Source organism: Oryctolagus cuniculus, chromosome 3 (assembly GCF_051225735.1).
Source record: "Oryctolagus cuniculus isolate XC-2025 breed Fujian yellow rabbit chromosome 3, ASM5122573v1, whole genome shotgun sequence".
Taxonomy (NCBI): Eukaryota; Metazoa; Chordata; class Mammalia; order Lagomorpha; family Leporidae; genus Oryctolagus; species Oryctolagus cuniculus.
The window spans coordinates 108104839-108127908 of NC_142869.1; the positions used below are offsets into that span (position 1 = coordinate 108104839).

The 23070-nt window shown below is 39.2% G+C and overlaps 1 protein-coding gene across 10 annotated transcripts in view; it reads left to right on the forward strand.

Annotated features, from left to right (window-relative positions):
* ZRANB3 (zinc finger RANBP2-type containing 3) overlaps positions 1 to 23070 on the forward strand; it is a 294900-nt gene that overhangs the window by 106367 nt on the left and 165463 nt on the right. For 9 of the 10 annotated variants that reach the window (XM_070070994.2, XM_089329275.1, XM_070070993.2 and 6 more), the window contains one exon: positions 5019 to 5037. The exons of the other annotated variant lie outside the window; for it this stretch is intronic. In XM_070070994.2, coding sequence (XP_069927095.2) covers positions 5019 to 5037 — 19 coding nt within the window. The remainder of the gene's footprint in view (positions 1 to 5018; positions 5038 to 23070) is intronic. 10 annotated transcript variants of the gene reach the window in all.

Sequence of the window (23070 nt, forward strand, 5' to 3'; positions counted from 1 at the left end):
TCTTCAAGTATCTTTCTACCTAACTGGGTATTGCTTCTCAGTCTCATTTGCTGAATCCGTTGTGACCTCTAGTTATTGGAGTGCTCCAGGGCTTAGTATGTGACTGTCGTCTTTATACACTTTATTTTCCCATTGTGGAAAAGTCATATAACATATAAAATTTACCATCTTCAGTATACAGTACAATAGTGTTAATTGTGTTTCCCTGTTGTGCAGCAGAGCTCTGCAACTTTTTCATCTTGCAAAGCTGAAAGTCTGTACTCATTGAACAATTCCCCTTTCCTCTCTTGCTTTCTCCTTATTCTCTTCCTCCCTAAGTGATCTCATCTAGTCTCCTGACAAAATATCACCTCTCTGGTATTTTACTATAGAATACCTTCAGAACCTCTCTCCTCCATTACTTCCCTTCACTTTTGCACATTCGGATTTTCAGATTGTGTTTCTTCTGTTTCTAAAGTCAATTTAGAATACACCATCGTCCTTTAAGTTGTCACCTGTCAAGGTTAATTGCTAACCATATTTCCTTTTCATCTTCTCCTGTCTCGAATTTGTGTTAAAGTGTGTTTACTGGTTGGTTATTTTATTAAGTATTTTTCCTTCAATGGTTTGCATGAGTGATGTACTATAAGAGATCTTGGTAAGTCCCAAATATCATTTTTCCATCTCTTCCAAATAAAGGGTATCTTTGCTGGGTATTAGATCCATGAGTTCTTCTGTCAAGTAGTCTAGATACTGTTAATTGCTTTGTAGTTTCCAGTGCTGATGATAAGACTAATGAAGCCCTTGTTTTGCCTTCTGTGGGTAGTTGTTCTGTCTGGACACTTACAAGGTTTTAGTCTTAAGATTAATTAATTTTATAAGGGTATCAGCAGAGTCTTGTTTTTCTCTTCAATCCAACCTGCAACTTGGTTTCTCTTTTCACTTATCCATCAGAGATCTTTCTTCCACCTATAGAAAGGTTCCTTATGCAATTTCTGCTTGTCTTCCATATGTACCCTTTCCTCTTTAAAACATCCATTTTTCATATATTTTGGGTTTTTTTGGAACTATCCTTCAAATGTTTTGTTTTCTTTTCCTTCACTGTTTCAGTTTCTTGATTTGCTTTTTGAAAAACATTTGTTAGCATTAAGTGAATCATGTGGCTTCAAGCTACCAGGAGACAGGCTGCCCTCACACCCTCAGCCTTCTCAGTTCTTCTGTGGAGGAATTTGGCCTTGGTGATGACAGGCTGCTCTGGGAGCGTTCCCTTCCCCAGAACTTTGTGACAGTCCAGTCATACCACCTCAGTGATGGGAGCAACTCCAGGCTTGTTTTTGGCAGCATTTATCCATGTCTGCTCACCGACCAAGGGCCACAACTTATCAAGGTTGACAGTGGGCAGAAGCTCTGGTTCCTCTTTAAGTGGTAATGCCTCATACCAACTTTGCCAAAGTAACCTGGATGGTATTTGTCCAAGTTGATCCCGTGGTGTTTCCTGCCACCACCATGACTTCGGCCTCCTAGGTGCTGCTGGTGCTTGCTGACACTGCCAGCAGAGGCTGTGGCTCATGTGGCCAGAGTTTGGATGGCCTGTTGTCAGCTGAGGCCAAAGAGTGCCATTTCAATTGACTTAGTTTTCTGTTCAGTGCATTGAGATACACTGCATTTTCCTGTCTAGTATTCAGCTGTTGATAATGATCACCTTTTTTTAAAAAAACTGATCTACTCATTTTGATCTGAACGTGGTTTTGGTCTGAACATTTGGTCTGAACATGAGCTTTAGAGTGTGTGTGTGTTGGTACTTTGAATTTACCTAAGTGCTCTGACAATTTTTGTGTTTGCCTATCTTTTCTAGCACCTTTTCCACTAGATATGTTGATTACTCACTCTTTCAAATGTTGAGGCCTCCTATTGGGTCAGTTACTATTATCTGATAAGTTGTTGGAAATCTGGTCTGGTTGCTGAACTATCCTCAACTGCAGGAATCTCAGAGGCTGGATTAGGTCTGCCCCTGCTGGAGATCGCTGAAGAATGCCTCATGCCATTTATCTACTTAATCTTTATCAGTGTCTGAAGTAAGCAGGACCCATGAACCAACTTCATATTAGGAAAATCTAGCTCATTCAGAGGAATCCAAGTTGATCTTACCCAGAAAGTTTTCAGATAACAGAAAACTATATATAGAAAACTATATATATATATAAATACATATATATATATATATAAAAGCTATATAACCCTGTGACTCACAGCCCTCGGTTTTTGCCCAGGGCTCTCAAACGGCTTTACAGTTAGTTAGCCACCCTCAGGACAGTTTAGCTGCATGCCAGTTCCCTATGAAGAGCAGGTTAGCTACATACTAGTGTCCTAAATCTTATCCAGTAATCTGCAGCTGTGAGCAACTCAATTTAGAAGTTGAAGAAGTTGAAATTGAATAAAGAAAGAAATAAACCACAGTTAGGTTGATATGTTTCAGAATACACTAAATCGTCACTGATTCCGATGGGTCTGAAATTTGTTATATCTCCAGTTTACAACTCCTCCAACTCCAATATCCAGTGATTTACTCAACAATCTGACTTGGAGATGTAATAGCTATCGTAAAAGTTGCCTTTGTAGACTGAACTTCTGTCATTTCCAAAACTGTAACTCTCCCAGTCTGTCTTCTATCTGTAAATGGCACCACCACCATTCTTTCTTCACATTTTATTGCTTATGCTAATAAGTTAAGAATATTCTTAACTTCTTTCTCGTTTGTATCCTCATCCCAATCAGCAGATTTTACTGGTTCTACTTTCAAAATGTGCCCTAAAACAACCACCTCTCACTACCTGCACATGCATGCTCATCCATCCTTGTTTCTCTTCTGGTTTACTGCATGACCTTCCTACTGCTCTTGGTTTCTATAGTTTCTCTCTATCCCAGAGTTTTCTTTGTAAAATATAAAGCATTACTTTCCTTAAAAAGAGTCTAAGAAAATCTAACTCCATGCCACTGCTTATAAATTTTTCCATGGCCCAGGCTCCAACTGTCTTCCAGTTTTATTTCTACTACTTCCCCATGCTTGTTTCCCTTTAGTCACATTGTCTGTTTTGGCTGTTCCTTAACTACATAATAACCATCTTTGCACTTACTGATCACTTTGTTTAAAATATTCTTCCTCCAGATTTCCTTCCTCATTAAATATATGTCTTACTCCATTCAGATTGCCTTTTCAGAGAGCTATTCCTAACCAAAAAGTAAAATAGCTCCTTTGTCCTCTACATTTCCTGTTCTATCTTATCCTCTTTGAGTTTTTGTATTAGCACTTAGCACCACTTGAATCATATATTTCTTTATTTTCCTTCTGTCACTTTCCATGAGGGAAGTGCTTTTTAATTAATTGTTATATTACCAAAACAGTGCCAGGCAAATAAACAATGCATTATTCAATAAACAATGTACTGTTCAAGTGACACTTTTAACAAATTTGACTTGGATAGTTAAAGGAAAAGTAAGTGTACAGATGAATCTTCCCTGAAAAAAAATGAACTTTTTCCAAGTATTGCACTTTAATTTCCTATTTTTAAGGCTTTCTTTATAAACAATGTAGTAAACTTTTTACTCTTAATATATCTTTTAAGTGTCAATCAAACTATTTATATTTTTTCCATAAAGATACTGATTAATTTAGCATCTTTGGGCTTTTTAATAACTATGTTCCACTTAGTATAACTTACTCCTTATTGATATATGCACTCCAGATTCTTAATTTATATTTTATATTAAAATAAATCCTATAAGATTATATAACAGTATTAGAAATAAAACAAACATATAGAAACTGGGACTTTCTTCCTTTCCAATTCTTAGTAGTACTTTTAAGATGGTTGCAGAGTGCCTCAGTTAATAGGTTGGTCCTTCTCCTAGTAATGTGCTCACCATATCAAAGAACCCCCTGGTGATCCTGACTCTACATGTTCTTATTTTCCTCTGTTCTTTTCTTTCTTTTTTCTATTTATGACCTTAATTTTGTTTAATTTGTGCTAACATGTGATTAACATATTTTTCTTCAAAAAAAAAAGATTTATTTCTTTATTCAAGAGGTAGAGTTACAGACATAGAGAGGGAGAGACAGAAAGGTCTTCCATCCTCTGGTTCATTCCCCAAATGGCCTCAATGGCCAGAGCTGAGCTGATTCAAAGCCAGGAGCCAGGAGCTTCTTCTCGGTCTCCCATACAGGTGCAGGGACCAAGGACTTGGGCCATCTTCCACTGCTTTCCAAGGACACAGTAGAGAGTTGGATGGAAAGAGAAACAACTGGGACACGAACTGGCACCCAAATGGGATGTGGGTGCCACAGACACAGGCTTAGTCCACTACCTCACAGCGCTGGCCCCTTCTTTTGTTTTTTAAAGATTTATTTCATTTATATGAAAGGTAGAATTACAGAGAGAGAGTGAGAGCAAGAGAGAAAGAGAAATCTTCCATCCACTGGTCCATGGGTCTGGGCCAGGCCAGAGCCAGGATTCAGGAGCTTCATCCAAGCCTCCCACATGGTTGTAGAGACCAAAGGATCAGGCATCTTCCGCTGCTTTCTCAGGCACATTAGCAGGGAGCTAGATTGGGGGTGGAGCAGCCAGGACTCAAACCAGAGTCCATATGAGAGGAGGGACTTGACCCCTTAAAATGCTCACCGGAACATTTATTTTTCTTATACTTCAATAAAACGTTCTTCCCATCTTGGGGAAGACCAGTCTTAAGGTTTGAAGGAAGTTACTGGCCATTACCTATTTGCCATTAGCCATCTCCATGGATAGACCATGAGAATGGCACAGCAGAATTTCTAACTTTCCCACACAGCCACATGCCTTTAACAGCTGGAGGGTGGTATAAATTCAACACTGGCCCATGTTCTCACACACTTGAAACCACTTCACTCTGGCTTAGTACATTAGCATTTGTAAAATATTTTTTAGCAAGTTACTTAATCAGAACTTTTAAAATGGTTGATATTCATAATTAGGAAATTAATTTGGTTTTGTTTTTATTTTTTCTAGGTGTATGGTGGCTGATGAAGTAAGTGTTTTCATAATTTTTATGTCTTTTATATAATTATACAGCTAGTTTATGGAGCCTAGTATTCGCCATGTCTATTCCTTTCCTCTGTTTTTCCACATATGTCTATATATGGGAAAAGAGAGAAATAAAGAATGAGGAGGGTAGGGGAGAAAGACTGAGAATAACTTGTGTGTGTGTGAGTGTATGTGTGTGTGTGTAAGGCATGCAACTAGAACATATGTTAATGTTAACATTGGTGATCCAAAATTTTGTATTGTTGCAGAGGATGCATGAGGGTACTTTGAATTATAATACTCTAAAGCTGAACTCTTCTTTCTACCTGTCATAGTACTGCTTGCTTAAAAGATAAACTTTTTAAGCTTTTACTGTAAGGGAAATAGTTAATTATTTACTAGAAGTATGAAATATATTGCTGAAATGGTGTTTTAATATCACAAATTTTTTATATTTAAATGGCTTATTCTTACATATTCATATTTTCTCACTGAAAATGGAGGCCCTTATTACATGAACTATGTATGACCTTATTTTCTCAGGGTAATACAGTACAAATTAGTAAAAGTATAGTTTTTATTCTATTTTTATTTATTTTTTTTCAACTTTTATTTATAAATATAAATTTCCAAGGTACAACTTTTGAATTATTTAACAGTTGACACTCTTATTTATGATGTCAGTAATCACCCTAGGCTCTTTTTTTTTTTTTTTTTTTTTTTGGACAGGCAGAGTGGATAGTGAGAGAGAGAGAGACAGAGAGAAAGGTCTTCCTTTTTGCCGTTGGTTCACCCTCCAATGGCCGCCATGGCTGGTGCGCTGCGGCCGGCGCACCGCGCTGATCTGAAGGCAGGAGCCAGGTGCTTATCCTGGTCTCCCATGGGGTGCAGGGCCCAAGCACTTGGGCCATCCTCCACTGCCTTCCTGGGCCACAGCAGAGAGCTGGCCTGGAAGAGGGGCAACCGGGAAAGAATCCGGCGCCCCAACCGGGACTAGAACCTCGTGTGCCGGCACCGCTAGGTGGAGGATTAGCCTATTGAGCCGCAGCACCGGCCCACCCTAGGCTCTTGTCATGAGCTGCCAAGGCTATGGAAGCCTCTCGAGTTCACCAACTCCAATCTAATTTGACAAGGCCATAGTCAAAATAGAAGTTCTCTCCTCCCTTCAGAGAAAGGTGCTCCTTCTTTGATGGCCCGTTCTTTCCACTGGAATCTCACTCACAGAGATCTTTCATTTAGGTCTTTTTTTTTTTTTTTTTTTGTCTTGGCTTTCCATGCCTTCAACACTCTCATGGGCTTTATAGCCAGATCCAAATGCCTTAAGGGCTGATTCTGAAGCCACAGTGCTGTTTAGGACATCCGCCATTCTATGAATCTGCTGGGTATCCTGCTTCCCATGTCGAATCATTCTCTCCTTTTTAATTATATCAGTTAGTATTAGCAGACACTAGTTTTGTTTATGTGATCTCTTTAACACTTAATCCTATCATTATGATCAATTATGAACTAAAACTGATTACTTCTTCACTTTTCTGTTTCTTTTCTAGAACAAAAACTCCTCAATTTGATGTAATCCGTTTAATTTCTTTTTCTTGCCTAATGGCTCTGGCTAACACTTCCAGGACTATATTGAATAGCAATGGTGAGAGTGGGCATCCCTGTCTGGTACCAGATCTCATTGGAAATGCTTCCAACTTTTCCCCATTCAATAGGATGCTGGCCGTGGGTTTTTCCTAAATTGGTTTGATTGTATTCAGGAATGTTCCTTCTATATCCAATTTGCTTAGAGTTTTCATCATGAAAGGATGTTGTTTTTTTTTTTTTTTTTTTTTTTTTTTTTTTTTTTTTTTGACAGGCAGAGTAGACAGTGAAAGAGAAACAGAGAGAAAGGTCTTCTTTTTCTGTAGGTTCACCCCTCAATGGCCGCTGTGGCTGGTGTGCTGTGGGCGGCACACCACACTCATCCGAAGCCAGGAGCCAGGTGCTTTCTCCTGGTCTCCCATGCGGGTGCAGGGCCCAAGGACTTGGGCCATCCTCCACTGCACTCCCGGGTCACAGCAGAGAGCTGGACTGGAAGAGGAGCAACCGGGACAGAATCCGGCTCCCTGACTGGGTTTAGAACCCGGTGTGCAGGCACCACAGGCGGAGGATTAGCCTAGTGAGCTGTGGCGCTGGCCAGGAATTTGTATTTTATCAAATGCTTTCTCTGCATCTAGTTGGATAATCATATGGTTTTTCTTCTGCAGTTTGTTAATGTGGTGTATCACATTGATTGATTTGCAGATGTTGAACCATCCCTGCTTACCAGGGATAAATCCTATTTGTTCTGGGTGGATGATCTTTCTGATGTATTGTTGCATTTTATTGGCCAGAATTTTATGGAGGATTTTTGCGTCTATGTTCATCAGGGAAATTGGTCTGTGATTCTCTTTCAATGCTGCATCTTTTTCAGGTTTAGGAATTAAGGTGATGCTGACTTCATAGAAAGAATTTGGGAGGATTCCCTCTCTTTCAATTGTTCTGAATAGTTTGAGAAGAATTGAAGTTAGTTCTTCTTTAGATGTCTGGTAGAATTCAGCAGTAAATCCATCTGGTCCTAGGCTTTTATTTGTTGAGAGGGCCTTTATTACTGATTCAATTTCTGACTCGGTTATGGGTCTGTTTAGGTTGTCTATGTCTTTGTGGTTCAATTTAGGCAGGTTGCATGTGTCCAGGAATCTATCCATTTCTGATAGATTTCCCTGTTTGCTGGCATACAAGTCCTTGTAGTAATTTCTGATGATTCTTTTTATTTCTGTGGTGTCTGTTGTTACATTCCCTTTTTCATCTCTGATTTTATTGATTTGGGACTTCTCTCTCATTTTTTTAGTTAGTTGGGCCAATGGGGTGTCAATTTTGTTTATTTTTTCAAAAAAACAGCTCTTTGTTTTGCTGATCTTTTGCAATCTTTTCTCTTCTACTAATTTTGGGTCTGGTTTGCTGCAGTTTTTCTAAATCCTTGAGATGCATTGATAGCTCATTTGTTTGGTGCCTTTCCAATTTCTTGATGTAGGCACCTATTGATATAAACTTTCCTCTTAACACTGTTTTTGCTCTATCCCATCATTTTTGATATGTTGTGTTGTTATCTTCATTTGCTTCCAGTAAGTTTTTGATTTCTCTTTTGATTTCTTCTACAACCCAGTATTCATTCAGGAGCATTTTGTTCAGTGTCCATGTGTTTGCATATGCTCTAGGGATTCCTGAGTTACTAATTTCCAGCTTCATTCCACTGTGGTCTGAGAAGCTGCATGGTATGATTCTGATTCTTTTGAGTTTGCTGAGACTTGCTTTATGGCCTAGTATGTGGTCAATCCTAGAGTAGGTTCCATGCACTGCTGAGAAGAATGTGTATTCTGCAAGTGTAGGATGAAAAGTTCTATAGATATCTGTTAGATCTGTTTGGTCAATTTTGTTGATTAAATCTGCTGTTACCTTATTGGTTTTTTAAATAGTATCTTGTAGATTCCCAACAATATTTTTTAGATTTCTAATTTCCTCTGCTTTGCTTTGCTTTGACTGTATACTTTCCTGTGCTCTGTTTTCTAAGTCCGATATTCTCTCTTCTGCCTCAGTGATTCTGTTTTTAAAGCTCTCAACTGTGTTTTTATTTGTTCTGTTGAATTCTTCATTTCATTTTGATTTTGCTTTAATATCTCAATTTCATGTTCTATTAAATTCCTCATTTCATTTTGATTCCTCCTTAAGATTTCATTTTAATGAGATTTTCTGCCATGTTCTGCATGGATTTCAGTAGTTCATGCATTTGGTTTTGATTACTTCTAAATATTCTTATCATAAATTTTGAGTTACATTTCTTGCATTTCCGCTATGTCATCATCTTCATAATCTTATATTAGAGTGTCATGTTCTTTTGGGAGTGTCATGTTGTCTTCCTTGTTCTTGTTTCCTCGGTTTTTGCATTTGTTGTTTGGCATTGTGGAGATATTCTTTGGTTTCTCTTTTTTTTCCCCCTCTGTGGTGGCTTTTCTCATTATACTATGACTCTAGATTACGTGGACTGTCTGCTTTTGGTGACTTTCTGGACGCTTATGGTTGGTGTGGCCAGAGAGCTCTGTTCAGTTTTTCAGGGTTAAGTGTGTGCCTAATTGACACACCCAAGTTTGGTGTGGTAAATCTTCTCTCTCTCTTTTTTTAATCAGAAGGGAAGAAATTCTGCTCAGTTGAGCTCTTCTCCTAAGTGGCAATCAGTGCCTCAGTGCTAGCCCCAGTGGGTATAATATTCATCTGCTGTGTCCCAAGGATCTGTGAAGTCCTCCGTGCAAGCTCAGAATTCCCTGCAATGTCTCTCAATGGCTGGCCAGGGCCACCCGAGCTTGTGGTGTCTCCCACCAAGTCTACTTATGTCTCAGCCACACCGTGAGTTCTCCCACACACCCTCAGTTGTTTTTTTTTCCACAGTCCCGGTTCATAAGCCCCACATATTCACTAGGTCTTAGTCTCCTGTTATTACTCCCCACCAGAGTCAGGTTTTTCTGCTTGGCTGAGGGTGGGCGCAGCCCCAAGCTAGCGCAGCTGTTACGTATGTCCAAAATGGCCCTGCTCTATTGTCTCAGACGCCTTCATAAGATGAGTGGAGAGAGAATTGTGTCCGTACCATTCCTTTTATTTTTTCCCCCATCTAGTTAGGCTGGTGTACTTTCCCTCATGGGGCTTCAAGCCTTGTTCACTTTAGGCTCTTCCTGCTGCTTTTCCGCCAGTGTCTCGGGCTACTGCAGTTTCACCTCACCTCTCTTTCCAGCACTGGTGCCGAGGAGACTCTTAGCAGCTGGGGTCCCGAGCTGTGGGCGCCTGTGCCCTCCATGTAGATCCACAGTGTCCCTGTAATTCCGGAAGAGTTTCCTCTGCTGTTTTTTTCCCTAACTCTTCCCTGAGACTACACTATCTCCACCTTTTTTTTTTTTTAAAGATTTTATATATTTATTTATTTGACTTGTAGAGTTACAGACAGTGAGAGAGAGACAGAGAGAAAGGTCTTCCTTCTGTTGCTTCACTCCCCAAATGGCCACAAAGGCCGGAGCTACGCTGATCCAAAGCCAGGAGCCAGGAGCTTCTTCCTGGTCTCCCACGCAGGTGCAGGGGCCCAAGAATCTGGGCCATTTTCCACTGCTTTCCCAGGCCACAGCAGAGAGCTGGACTGGAAGAGGAGCAACCAGGACAGAACCGGCGGCCATATGGGAATCCGGTGCTGCAGGTGGAGGATTAACCTAGTGTACCACGGCACTGGCCCCTGCTATCTCCACTTTTGTTAAACTATCTTTTCCTGGACTCTCAGTGAGCTCCCTACCTATTCTGCCATCTTAGAACCTCCCCCTATTTACTCATTTATTTGAGAGGAGAGAGTCATAGAATGAGAGGAAAACAGTGAGACAGTGCTCTCACCCAATGGTTCACTCCCCCCAAAATCCAAATATAAATATTTATTTATTTGAAAGGAAGAGTGACAAAGAAAAGTCACAGAGAAAGAGAGAGGGAGAGATCTTTCATCTACTGGTTAATTTCAGAAATGCCTTTAACAGTCAGGTTGGGCCAGGTCAAAGCCAAGAGCCAGGAACTCTGTCCCAGTCTTTCACCTGGGTGGCAGTGACCCAAATACTTGAGGTATCCTGTGCAGCTTCCCAGGATGCACATTAGCAGGAAGCTGGAATGGTCAGCAGAGTGAGGGCTTGAATCCAAGCACTTTGCTAAGGTATGTGAATGTTACTAGCAGCAGCTTAACTGTTGTGCCAAACACCTACTTGTATTCTTATTATTTAATTTATTAAACTTAGAAGAACCATTTAATAGTCCTTTGCTACTTAAAAAGAAAACTGCCACTTTTGTGTCCATAATCATTACTTATCTGTTTTCAGCAGCATTTTTATGAATTATTCTTTTACACCTATTTGACTTGTCAGAATTTGTGATGTTAAATCCTATTGATGTTAATTAAGAACAAAAATCCTCACCTTTCCACATGAGTACAATAAATAGGCTATAGAAATTAGCATGATGATGTGCAAGTCTAAAAATCATGATTCCCTACCACTAATCTTTTCTGTTGATAGTAGAGTTGAAATGCTATTTTATGAAGTCTTACTGAGCTGATATGGATGAACGTTGGTATATTGAAAGTGCTGAAGTAGAAAGAACTTGTATATATGTAAATTACATGAACTCTTGTTTGACCTTTATTCTGTTACCTAATATTTTTCTCCTTTTCTGGTTCTTATCACAAAATGGTAGTGAAGTCACAGAAGGAAGTATAATTTATAATTTGAAGGTCAACCACTTTTTGACTGTTAATTTAAAAATATATTTTGATGTGATGACTCTCTGACTCATCAAAAGCTAAAAGCCTTAGGAGAGCAATTTTACATCAGTGTTATTGAACCTACTTTTTTTTAGACACTTGAATACCCACTAGGAGTATTGTGTAATTTAGCTGTCTGCTGTGATCTTTCCTCCATAGCGTTAGAAACAAATGCCTTCCTTCACTGATACCATTCCCCCTCCTTTTAGTGTTTTTCCACTATTATCATTTTCTAATGTATTCAATCTTTGCAGAGTATAAAACCCATCTTCTGTGTGTAAGATAGTCATTAACTTAAAATGGAAATGATGATTTAAGTTCCATTTGATATGTCATCATTATGTATTTCAATTATAGAACTATATTTCAGATAATCAACAAAACTGCAACATTTAATAGAATGAACCTTGTAAACCTAGCTTAAATTGTTTTAATTCCTTTTTCTTCTTCCTCTCTTGGTTTAACACAGTTTCAAGGACTCTAGTGAAAACACAGAAACTCCTGTGAACTTGTATTCTGTCAATAGTGAGATTCTGACCACAATCTGTAGTCAGGATTTTGAAGTTTTATATTTTACATTGTTTTATAATCATCATTTTTTAAATACTGTCATTGTTCTATTATTTGTCACTTTAGAATTTTTGTAAATATTTACTCATAAAAAGATATTTTCAACAGGAAAAATATTTAACACACACCCAGTAATTTGGTTGGATGGTACCTAGAGAAAAATGTTAAACCTACCAGTGTCCTACCTTCTTTGTCATACATTCAAAGACTTCTTTCTAGAAGCTTAGTATTTAGAGAATTTTCTGTTGTTGATTTTTACATAAGAATATGGAACTAACACCCAGATTTACATGAATAGCTAATATGTTATCATAATGGACAACATTTTAGCAGTAAATAAGTCTGCTTTCACTGTCTATATCTGTTATGAAAGTCATAGAATTCCTATTTTCTGCTTTTGTAACAATTTTCATTACTTCTAGTAGCCTTAACCTTCCTCCTAATACACATACTCTCACACACACTTTTGCTGTTACCTGGAAGAACATTTTTGTTGGCTGGGGTGTGGTCTACAAAATAAAGTATTGCTTCCCTTCCTTTTTTAACAGAAAAAGAAACCATTTGTGAAGGCTGAGACGATTCTTGGCTTGGCTTATGTGGTGGCTATTTTAGAACATATTAATAGGTAAATAGTTGGTACAGAGGTCTTTTGTCACCGTTCTGGGTGTTTCTCCCAAACTGGAGTTTGGAGAGAGACTGTGGTACCTGTTCAGAATTCATAGAAATACATAGGTAGACGTATTTCCGTAGGCTAAAGTCAAGTTTGGAAAATATTATCAATTTCTCTGCAGGCAGAAACCTACAGGTATCTAGAACTACTGATGAACACCTTTGGATGGTTATTTCTGCTCAGAAGGACTTAAAGTTGAGGTGGTGATATAGATTGTTCCTGCATTATAGGTTTGAGGACTAAGAAATTAAATGAGACATGAAGCATTTTAATTTGCCTTTTATATAAGCCTACTGCTGTTTGGCAAAAGAAACTAAGATTGCAGTTTTTATTTCATTTTCTTCTACAGTTCCTAGTATTCTTTTTCCATGCCCTAGTTAAATTTAAAACACTCTCCTTTCAGCTCTTATTTTTTTTAAATCATACCTCTTCTGTGTTGCTGGTCCTTGTTTGCTGAATGAACGAATAAATGAATGAACTGATTAAATAGGTAACAATTCTAATGTTCCAGGTTCTGATCTAATACATTCTCTTTTTAAAAAAGATCCATGCTGGCCGGCGCCACGGCTCAATAGGCTAATCCTGCACCTGCGGTGCCGGCACCCCAGGTTCTAGTTCTGGTCGGGCCACCAGATTCTGTCCCAGTTGTTCCTCTTCCAGTCCAGCTCTCTGCTGTGGCCTGGGAGTGCAGTGGAAAATGGCCCATGTCCTTGGGCCCTGCACCCATATGGGAGACCGGGAGGGCACTTGGACAAGCTTCGGATCAGCGCTGTGCGCCAGCCACAGCGGCCATTGCGGGGTGAACCAACAGAAAATGGAGGACCTTTCTCTCTCTTTCTCTCTCTCACTGTCCACTCTGCCTGTCCAAAAAAAAAAAAAAAAAAAAAAATTCCATGCCTACTAACACTCACCTCCAGTTATTCCAGGTATGGAAGTAATAGGAATAAAGGTTTATTTAGCTGAATTTTGGGGTTTCAAAATTGTCACATAGCAATAACAAAAATATCATAGACTGCATGGCTTAAACAAAATGTGTTTCTCAAATTTCTGGATGGTAGGAAGCTGAAAATAAGGTATCAACAAATTTGGTGTCTGATCCCAGTTCCTGGACAATTGCCTTCTTGATGTGTTTTCACATGGCAGGAGTGATGAGAACTCCCCGGATTCTCTTTAAAAGGCACATTAATCTCGCTGTCAGGTCCACCTCATGTTCTAATCACCTTCTGAAATTTCCACCTCCTAATATCTCCTAATTACATTTGGAGTTATGATTTTAACATATGAATTTGCAGAGGCAAAAATCCAGTGGGCCGGAGCCATGGCTCAATAGGCTAATCCTCCGCCTAGCGGCGCCGGCACACCAGGTTCTAGTCCTGGTCAGGGCACCGGCTTCTGTCCCGGTGGCCCCTCTTCCAGGCCAGCTCTCTGCTCTGGCCCGGGAGTGCAGTGGAGGATGGCCCAAGTGCTTGGGCCCTGCACCCCATGCGAGACCAGGAGAAGCACCTGACTCCTGCTTTTGGAGCAGGGCGGTGCGCTGGCCTCAGCGCACCGGCCACAGCGGCCATTGGAAGGTGAACCAACGGCAAAAGGAAGACCTTTCTCTCTGTCTCTCTCTCTCACTATCCACTCTGCCTGTATAAAAAAAAAAAATCCAGTCCATAACAGAGATTTTTTTCTTTTTTAAAAATTTATTTCTTTATTTGAAAGTCAGAGTTACACACAGAGAAAGAGGTCTTCCCCAGTTGGCTGCAACGGCCAGGGCCAGGATCATCTTCTGGGTATCCCATGTGGGTGCAGGGGCCCAAGCACTTGGGCCATCTTCTACTGCTTTCCCAGGCCTTAGCAGAGAGCTGTATTGGAAGTGGAGCAGCCGGGACTAGAACCGGCACCCGTATGGAATGCCGGCACTGCAGGTGGTGGCTATACCTGCCCCCCACGGTGCCTGCCCACAGATATCTTTTTTTTTTTTCAAGATTTTTTATTTATTTGAGAAGTAGAGTTACAGGCAGTGAGAGGGAGAGACAGAGAGAAAGGTCTTTCTTTCATTGGTTCACTCCCCAAATGACCGCAACAGCCAGAGCTGTGCAGATCCGAAGCCAGGAGCCAGTTGCTTCTTCTGGGTCTCCCACATGGGTGCAGGGTGTCATAGGGGCTGGTGCTGTGGTGCAGTGGGTTAATACCCTGGCCTGAAACGCCAGTATCCCTTATGGGTGCCGGTTCAGGACCTGGCTGCTTCCAATCCAGCTCTCTGCTATGGCCTGGGAAAGCAGTTGTTAGAAGATGGCCCAAGTCCTTGGGCCCCTGTACCCATGTGGGAGACCCAGAAGAAGCTCCTGGCTTCAGATTGGCTCAGCTCTGGACATTGTGGCCATCTGGGCAGTGACCCACCTAATGGAAGACCTCTCTCTCTCTGCCACTCCTCTCTCTATGTCACTCTTTCAAATAAATAAATAAATAAATCTTTTAAAAAATGTTTGTCATAGGGATGGACACTTGACATAATGGTTAAGACCCTAGTTGGGATGCTTGCATCCCGTGTCAGAGTGTCTGGGTTCAAATCCTGCCTCCGTTTCTGATTCTAGCTTCCTGCTACGCAGATGCTGAGAGGCAGCAGGTGATGGCTCAAATAGTTGGGTTCCTGCCACCCATATGAAAGACCCAAATTGAATCCCAGCTCCCAGCTTTGTCCTGGCCAAGCCCCAGCTGTTCTGGACATACGAGGAGTTCACCAGTGATTGAGGGGAGCACATGTGCTTTTGCTCTCTCCCAGATAAATAAAACTTCCACCTCAGATAAATAAGTATATAATGTAAATGGCTGATACAATATCTTCCAAGTTTCCTAAATTAGTTCAAGACACCCCTCAGTCTGAAAGTTTTGATCTTGAATATAGCAAAGTACAAATATAGTTGATTGTATTTTCAATTTGAAAGATGTTTATCCTGATTTCTTTGTAAGCTATTGTAATTTTGTTCAGGTCTCTTACTGCTTTGCACAGCTGGGTTATTGCAACGTTCTCTCAATAGTCTTGAATAAAATTCAAATTGAAAGGCAGAGGTGGCAGTAATGGTGAGTCAAACCCTATTCAAATAGAGTCAGACATAAAACATCCTCCTGGCATATAATGTTTACAATCCACATAAGCATTTGAAAGGCACAAAGCACTAATACCGTCATCTCATCCCAAGCACTGTTATTGCACATTAATGCTTCTGAGTGCATTGATAGGAGGATGTTGCAAACATTCCTGCTTCACCAGTTTCCGTTAAATGGAATGTTCTTAATGAATAGAAATTGTTTAGAAATGGGAGGAGAGGTTAAAATTAAATATAACCCCTCTATCTGCTTTATCGTTTTGAGTAATGGGCTTAAGTTTCCACAGAACTTAAAAGCCCAGAGGGTCCATGCTGTATTGGTCCTTTCCTACAGCTGTAGCTGGACTTGGACAATTATGAGTTTCCACACAGGGTCCAGACTTTTCATTTAGAGCAGCTAGGAACTGTTATCCATCCAGGTCTTATTTGTTTATCCTAGCCTCTATACCTAAAGCCTTTTTTCTTTATACTTTTTTATACTTTACACTTAAAGCCTAGTTTTTTTAAATGGTTGATTAGCTTTTCTTTTTTAAAGAATGTATATTTCTTTTTAAGATTTATTCATTTGAAAGGCAGACAGAGAGAGGAGGCAGAGAGATCATCCATCTTCTGGTTCATTCCCCAAATGTCCATAACGAGCAGGGCTGGTTCAGATGAAGCCAGGAACCAGGAGCTTTATCAGGGCTTGGGCCATCTTCTCCTTCTTTCCCAGGCCATTAGCAGGGGGATGGATCAGAAATGGAGCAGATGGTACTTGACCTCACCCATATGGGATGCCAGCATTGTGGGCAATGACTTAACCACTGTGCCACAATGCTTTTATTCCTATTGTCAAGAAGTGAACATTATTGAGAGTTTAATATTTGATAAATAATAAGGAATGTGCATTAAGAAACATGTCCTCCCTCTAACCAAGTAAGAAGGGTAGTGGTCTGTGTCTCTGTGGTATTTGTAAAACATAGGGTACTAGGGCCAGCTCCTTTGGTCCCTGCACCAGTGTGGGAGATCTGAATGGAGTTTTAGGTTGTGGCCACTTGGGAAGTGAACCATCAGATGGAATACGCTTCTATTTCTCCCTCTCTCTATTTGTAACCCAATAAATAAATAAATCTTTAAAAGGAAAAGAATCCACATGATGTTAAAAATGCAGGAAATCAAGGTTACAATATAAATTCTATGGCATTGCTATGGAAGGAAGCATTAATGCCATTTTAAGTCACATGGCTTTGTGGAGGAGGTAGATTTTTTTTTAAAGAGAATGAGACCAAAACACTTTTTAAAAAATATTTATTTATTTATTTGAAAGAGTTACACAGAGAGAGGAGAGGCAGAGAGGGAGATAGAGAGAAAGAGAGGTCTTGCATCTGGTGGTTCACTCCCCAATTGGTTACAACGGCCGGAGCTGTGCCGATCCGAAGCCAGGAGCCAGGAGCTTCCTCCAGGTCTCCCACGTAGGTGCAGGGGCCCAAGGACTTATGCCATCCTCCACTGCTTTCTCAGGCCATAGCAGAGAGCTGGATCAGAAGTGGAGCAGCCAGGACTCAAACTGGCGTCCATATGGGATTGCTGGCGCTTTAGGCCAGGGCATTAATCCATTGTGCCACAGCGCCGGCCCTGGAAGAGGTAGATTTGAGGAGAGTCTTCTAAAAGAAGTAAGTAAAAACCAGCATTTAGATTGAGAAAACTGGAATGATCATTTTATGCAGCAGTTAATAGGCCACTTGAGACACCTGCATCCCATATTGGAGTGCATGGTTTGAATCCCAGTTCCTCTGCTTCTGATCCAGCTTCCTGCTAATGTTCACCCTGGGAGGCAGTGGTGATGGCTCAAATACTTGGTCCTGGATTGAGTCCCTGGCATGTAGTATACTCCTGGCCCTATTTTAGACTATAATCATTTGGGGAATGAATCAGCAGATGGTAGATTTCTCACTTTCTTTGTATGTCTCTCTGTCCTTGACTCTGTCTTTATTATTCCAGTGTTTCTCTCAGCCTTTCAGATCAATTTTATTTAAACAAAGAAAATTGAGGAGGTCAGTGTCTGGGCAACCTGTCCTAGTTTGCAAACTGTATTTCACAGACCCTATTTCATGCAGCTGAAGTTGAGACAGGGTATGAGGCTGTGGGGTCCTGCATTATTACTTCAGCCACAGTTACCCTGCCTTTTCTGCTTGACAGGGGCTGAGTTTGTGTGATATTTTATTTGAAAAGGGATTGCATTGCTTTTTTAAAAGTTTTGGTCTGTTCCTTTAGAATTTTAGCTTCTTTGTGTCTGCTTTTGTAAGTCTTCTCTCTTCACCTTGGTCTAATTTTACTCATGAGTGCTCCAAAAGTTTTCGGGAGATTGATCCCATCTTTGGCATTCTCTGCAGGTTCTAATCTCATATTCCCACTGTCAAGCTATTAAAGTTAATTCAGAAAGCTAAACTAGAATATAGTTTTTTACAGATGGCAATATTTTACAGTTGCTTTGAAATTTAACTTTGCAAGTCTATAGGAAATAAGGTATTTCCAGAGTCAAAGTTTTTGGACAGCCAGGCATTTAAATTTTTTATCATAATGTATATAAAAAGAAGGGTTTTTTCCAGATGCTTTCTATATATTTCAGTTTTCTTTAAACATTGTGCACTTAGTATAATTTAACTTCTTTTTTTGCATGCAAAGTTAATCAACTGCTGAGAAATTAGGCTCTTTACTTAAGCTGTTATACTGTTTTAAATTATGTGTTTGCCTCTTATCAGTTGTTTTTGCATCTCCAAAGCCTCTGTCTTCCTTTTTCTTAGTGAATTGCCAGGAAAAATGAAATTATTCTTCATCTACTAGTATCTGTATTGATATTGATGCTGAGGCTGTTAATGATAAACAATATTAGAAAAAAATAAATGAGTAAATATGAACTATCTCCTGAATATTTCTGTCTCTTTTCAGGACATTTTTATTTGAAATCCACATGTTTTTAACTTTTATTTAATGAATATAAATTTCCAAAGTGCAGCTTATTGATTACAATGGCTTTTTCCCCCCAATAACTTCCCTCCCACCCTCAACCCTCCCCTCTCCTGCTCCCTCTCCACTTCCATTCACAGCAAGATTCATTTTTAATTATCTTTATATACAGAAGATCAATTTAGCATATATTAAGTAAAGATGAAATCCACATTTTAGGTTATTTCCTAATACAACAATACTTAAGAAATTCTTGAATAATGTATTTATGAAAATACTACATGGATCTCAAAAATGCTTGTATTGAAATACTTACCTTTTAATTCCGTTTTTCAACAAACTATTTAAAATTACACTCATATTATTAATGCATGGATCTAGTTAATTATCTTACTTTTTCATCCTAATATTAATTCCTTGTATTTATTACTTTATTATTCCAACATTTTTCTTAAAATTTGTAATTTTTTAACTTACTAGTTTATGACATAATGTTAGCTATGAAGTTAATTAGCTATTTTCTTTAACTATTTTCACTACTTGTCATGAATATTTTAATAAAATAAAATCAAGATCACATGCTTTATACCATGAGAATTATTATTCAGTATTGTAATAGTAATCAATATTTTGCAAGTTACATTTACTTTGACCTTTTTTTAAGATTTGTTTATTTATTTATGTTTATTTATTTATGTATTTGAAAGTCTGAGCTACACAAAGAGAGAAGGAGACACAGAGAGAGAGAGAGAGAGAGAGAGAGAGAGAGAGAAAGATCTTCTATATGCTGGTTCACTCTCCAATTGAAAACAATGGCCAGAGCTGCACCAATCTGAAGCCAGGAGCCAAGAGCTTCCTCCGGGTCTCCCACACAGTTGCAGGAGCCCAAGGACTTGGCATTTTTTACTGCTTTCCCAGGCTGTAGCTGAGAACTGGGTAGGAAGTGGAGCAGCCGGGACATGAACCAGTGCCCAATATGGGATGCCAGCACTGCAGGCAGTGGTTTAACCTGCTAAGCCATAGCACCAGCTCCTACTTTGACTCTTAATGCAATATGAACATTTTTCTAGGGTAGATTATCATTAAATTTTCTGAAGTTTGTGTGAATTACATTTTTTCTAGTCAAATGTTTTCACAAAACCAGAGTGAATTTTTTATTTTAACATGGATAATATTTAATAAATGTGGACAATGACTAGCATATGGTGACATTATTATGATTTTGAAATATTTCCTTTTTCAATAGGTTAACATTTAATTTCTTAAGCAATAATTGACAGACGGTACGTTTAAGCTTAAATTTAGAGCCATTATTATTTTTACTAGAAGAGAAAGAACAGAAAAGTTATTCAATAATATGTTTTATATTGGGAAAACAAGGGGTGTCTCTATGCAATAAAGTGTCAGAAATCAAATATATTTCACCTTGTTATAATACTACCCTGGAGTTCATGGTGACATTACTTTGTAAGAAAATTTAATAGAAGTATATCTAATTTAGAAGCAACCTACACAGATTTTACTATGGAGAAGAAAATTACGTAGTTTAGAAAAAAATCAACCTTGATATATGGCAATTTTGTTTGCCATTGTTGTTGTTTTGTTTTTCTTTTGTCTTTCTGCACATATTTTCTAGGTATATAAAAATTAACTTCCAAGTAATAAGTAGTTTAAATGCATTGATGATTTTCTTTTATTCCTTGGTAGTCCTTTTTTTTCCCTTTATTGTTTAAGACAATTTGAGACAATAATTTTATTTTTGGTAACATTCCATTTGTTTTTAGCATAAAAAATTGGTTTGCAGCTTTATTTTATTCACAATCTCACAAGGGTGTCAGCACAGAATCTCTGATATTGCCTAATTTATATTTTCAGAAATTGTTGGGTTAGAATTTCAAGGACTTTCTGTTGACTCTAAAGTGATCGGTATGTGTCAGTACATGAACTGACAGGATAATACAATAATTTGTTCAACTGAAAGTATCATAATACTTGTAACTTTTTGTCTCTGATACTGATGATTGATTTGTATTCGATTCTTTGTTTTGAAAACAAAGTTATCACAAGTGATAGGTTTATTTATTAACTTCACATCCACCATGTTTATGTGCCATTATATGACTGCAAAAATATTATTTGTATATACTGATCTGAATTTCTCTTTAAGATTTTTTAAACTTTTATTTAGTAAATATAAATTTCCAAAGTACAGTTTATGGATTACAATGGCTTTCCACCCCATAACTTCCCTCCCACTCGCACCCCTCCCATCTCCCGCTCTCTCTCCCATTCCATTCACCTCAAGATTCATTTTCAATTCTCTTTATATACAGAAGATCAATTTAGTATATATTAAGTAAAGATTTCAACAGTTTGCACCCACACAGAAACACAAAGTGTAAAATACTGTTTCATTACTAGTTATAGCATTACTTCACATTGGACAACACATTCAGGACAGATCCCACATGAGAAGTAAGTACACAGTGACTCCTGTTGTTGACTTAACAATTTGATACTCTTGTTTATGGCATCAGTAATCTCCCGAGGCTCTAGTCATGAGTTGCCAAGGCTATGGAAGCCTTTTGAGTTCGCCGACTTCCATCTTATTCTGACAGCATAGTCAAAGTGGAAGTTCTCTCCTCCCTTCAGAGAAAGGTACCTCCTTCTCTGATGGCCCTGTTCTTTCCACTGGGATCTCACTCGCAGAGGTCTTTCATTTAGGTCTTTTTTTTTTTTTTTTTATTTTTTATTTTTCCAGAGTGTCTTGGCTTTCCATGCCTAAAATACTCTCATGCGCTCTTCAGCCAGATCCAAATGCCTTAAGGGCTGATTCTGAGGCCAGAGTGTTATTTAGGACATCTGCCATTCTATGAGTCTGCTATGTATCTTGCTTCCCATGTTGAATCGTTCTCTCCCTTTTTGATTCTATCAGTTAGTATTGGCAGACACTAGTCTTGTTTCTGTGATCCCTTTGACTCTTAGACCTATCAGTGTCATCAATTGTGAACTGAAATTGATCACTTGGACTAGTGAGATGGCATTGGTACATGCCACCTTGATGGGATTGTATTGGAATCCCCTGTCACGTTTCTAACTCCACCACTTGAGGCAAGTCCAATTGAGCATGTCCCAAATTGTACATCTTCTCCCTCTCTTATTCCCACTCTTATATTTAACAGAGATCACTTTTCAGTTAAAATTTAAACACCTAAGAATAATTGTTTGTTAATTACAGAGTTCAACCAATAGTACTAGAACAAAAAAAAATACTAAAATGGATAAAGTATTACATTGTACATCAACAGCCAGGACAAGGGCTGATCAAGTCACTGTTTCTCATAGTGTCCATTTCACTTCAACAGGTTTCCCCTTTGGTGCTCAGTTGTCGCCGATCAGGGAGAACATATGATATTTGTCCCTTTGGGACTGGCTTAATTCACTCAGCATGATGTTTTCCAGATTCCTCCATTTTGTTGCAAATGACCGGATTTCATTGTTTTTGACTGCTGTATAGTATTCTATAGAGTACATGTCCCATAATTTCTTTATCCAGTCTACTGTTGATGGGCATTTGGGTTGGTTCCAGGTCTTAGCTATTGTGAATTGAACTGAAATAAACATTAATGTGCAGACAGCTTTTTTGTTTGCCATTCACTTTCAGTCTGTATGCGTCTTTGTTGGAAAGATGTGTTTCTTGTAAGCAGCAAATAGATGGGTTTTGTTCCTAACCCAGTCAGCCAATCTGTGTCTTTTAATTGGACAGTTCAGGCCATTAACGTTCAGTGACTATTGATAAGTAGTAACTTTTCCCTGCCATTTGCCAAAGATATTTTCTAATATATGCTTTGAACTTCCTGTGATCTTTTGCTGTGAGGTTTCCTTCCTTTACCTTCTTTCGTATTGATGACCGTGTTTCTGTGTTTCTGTGTGTAACACATCTTTAACCATCTTTTGCAGAGCTGGACGAGTGGCGACAAATTCTTTCAATTTCTGTTTGCTATGAAAGGTCTTTATTTCACCTTCATTCACAAATGAGAGCTTTTCAGGATATAGTATTCTAGGCTGGTAGTTTTTCTCTCTTAGTACCTGGGCTATGTCTCGCCATTCCCTTCTAGCCTGTGGGGTTTCTGATGAGAAGTCTGCTGTGAGTGCACTCCTGGGCCACAGCAGAGAGCTGGCCTGCAAGAGGGGCAACCGGGACAGAATCTGGCACCCCAACCGGAACTAGAACCCGGTGTGCCGGCGCCGCAAGGTGGAGGATTAGCCTAGTGAGCCGCAGCGCCGGCCTGGTATTCTTTTTTTTTTTTTTTAAGATTTATTTTATTTATTTGAGAGGCAGAGTTACAGACACAGAGAGAGAGGGAAAGTCAGAGAGGTCTTCCATCCACTGGTTCACTCCTC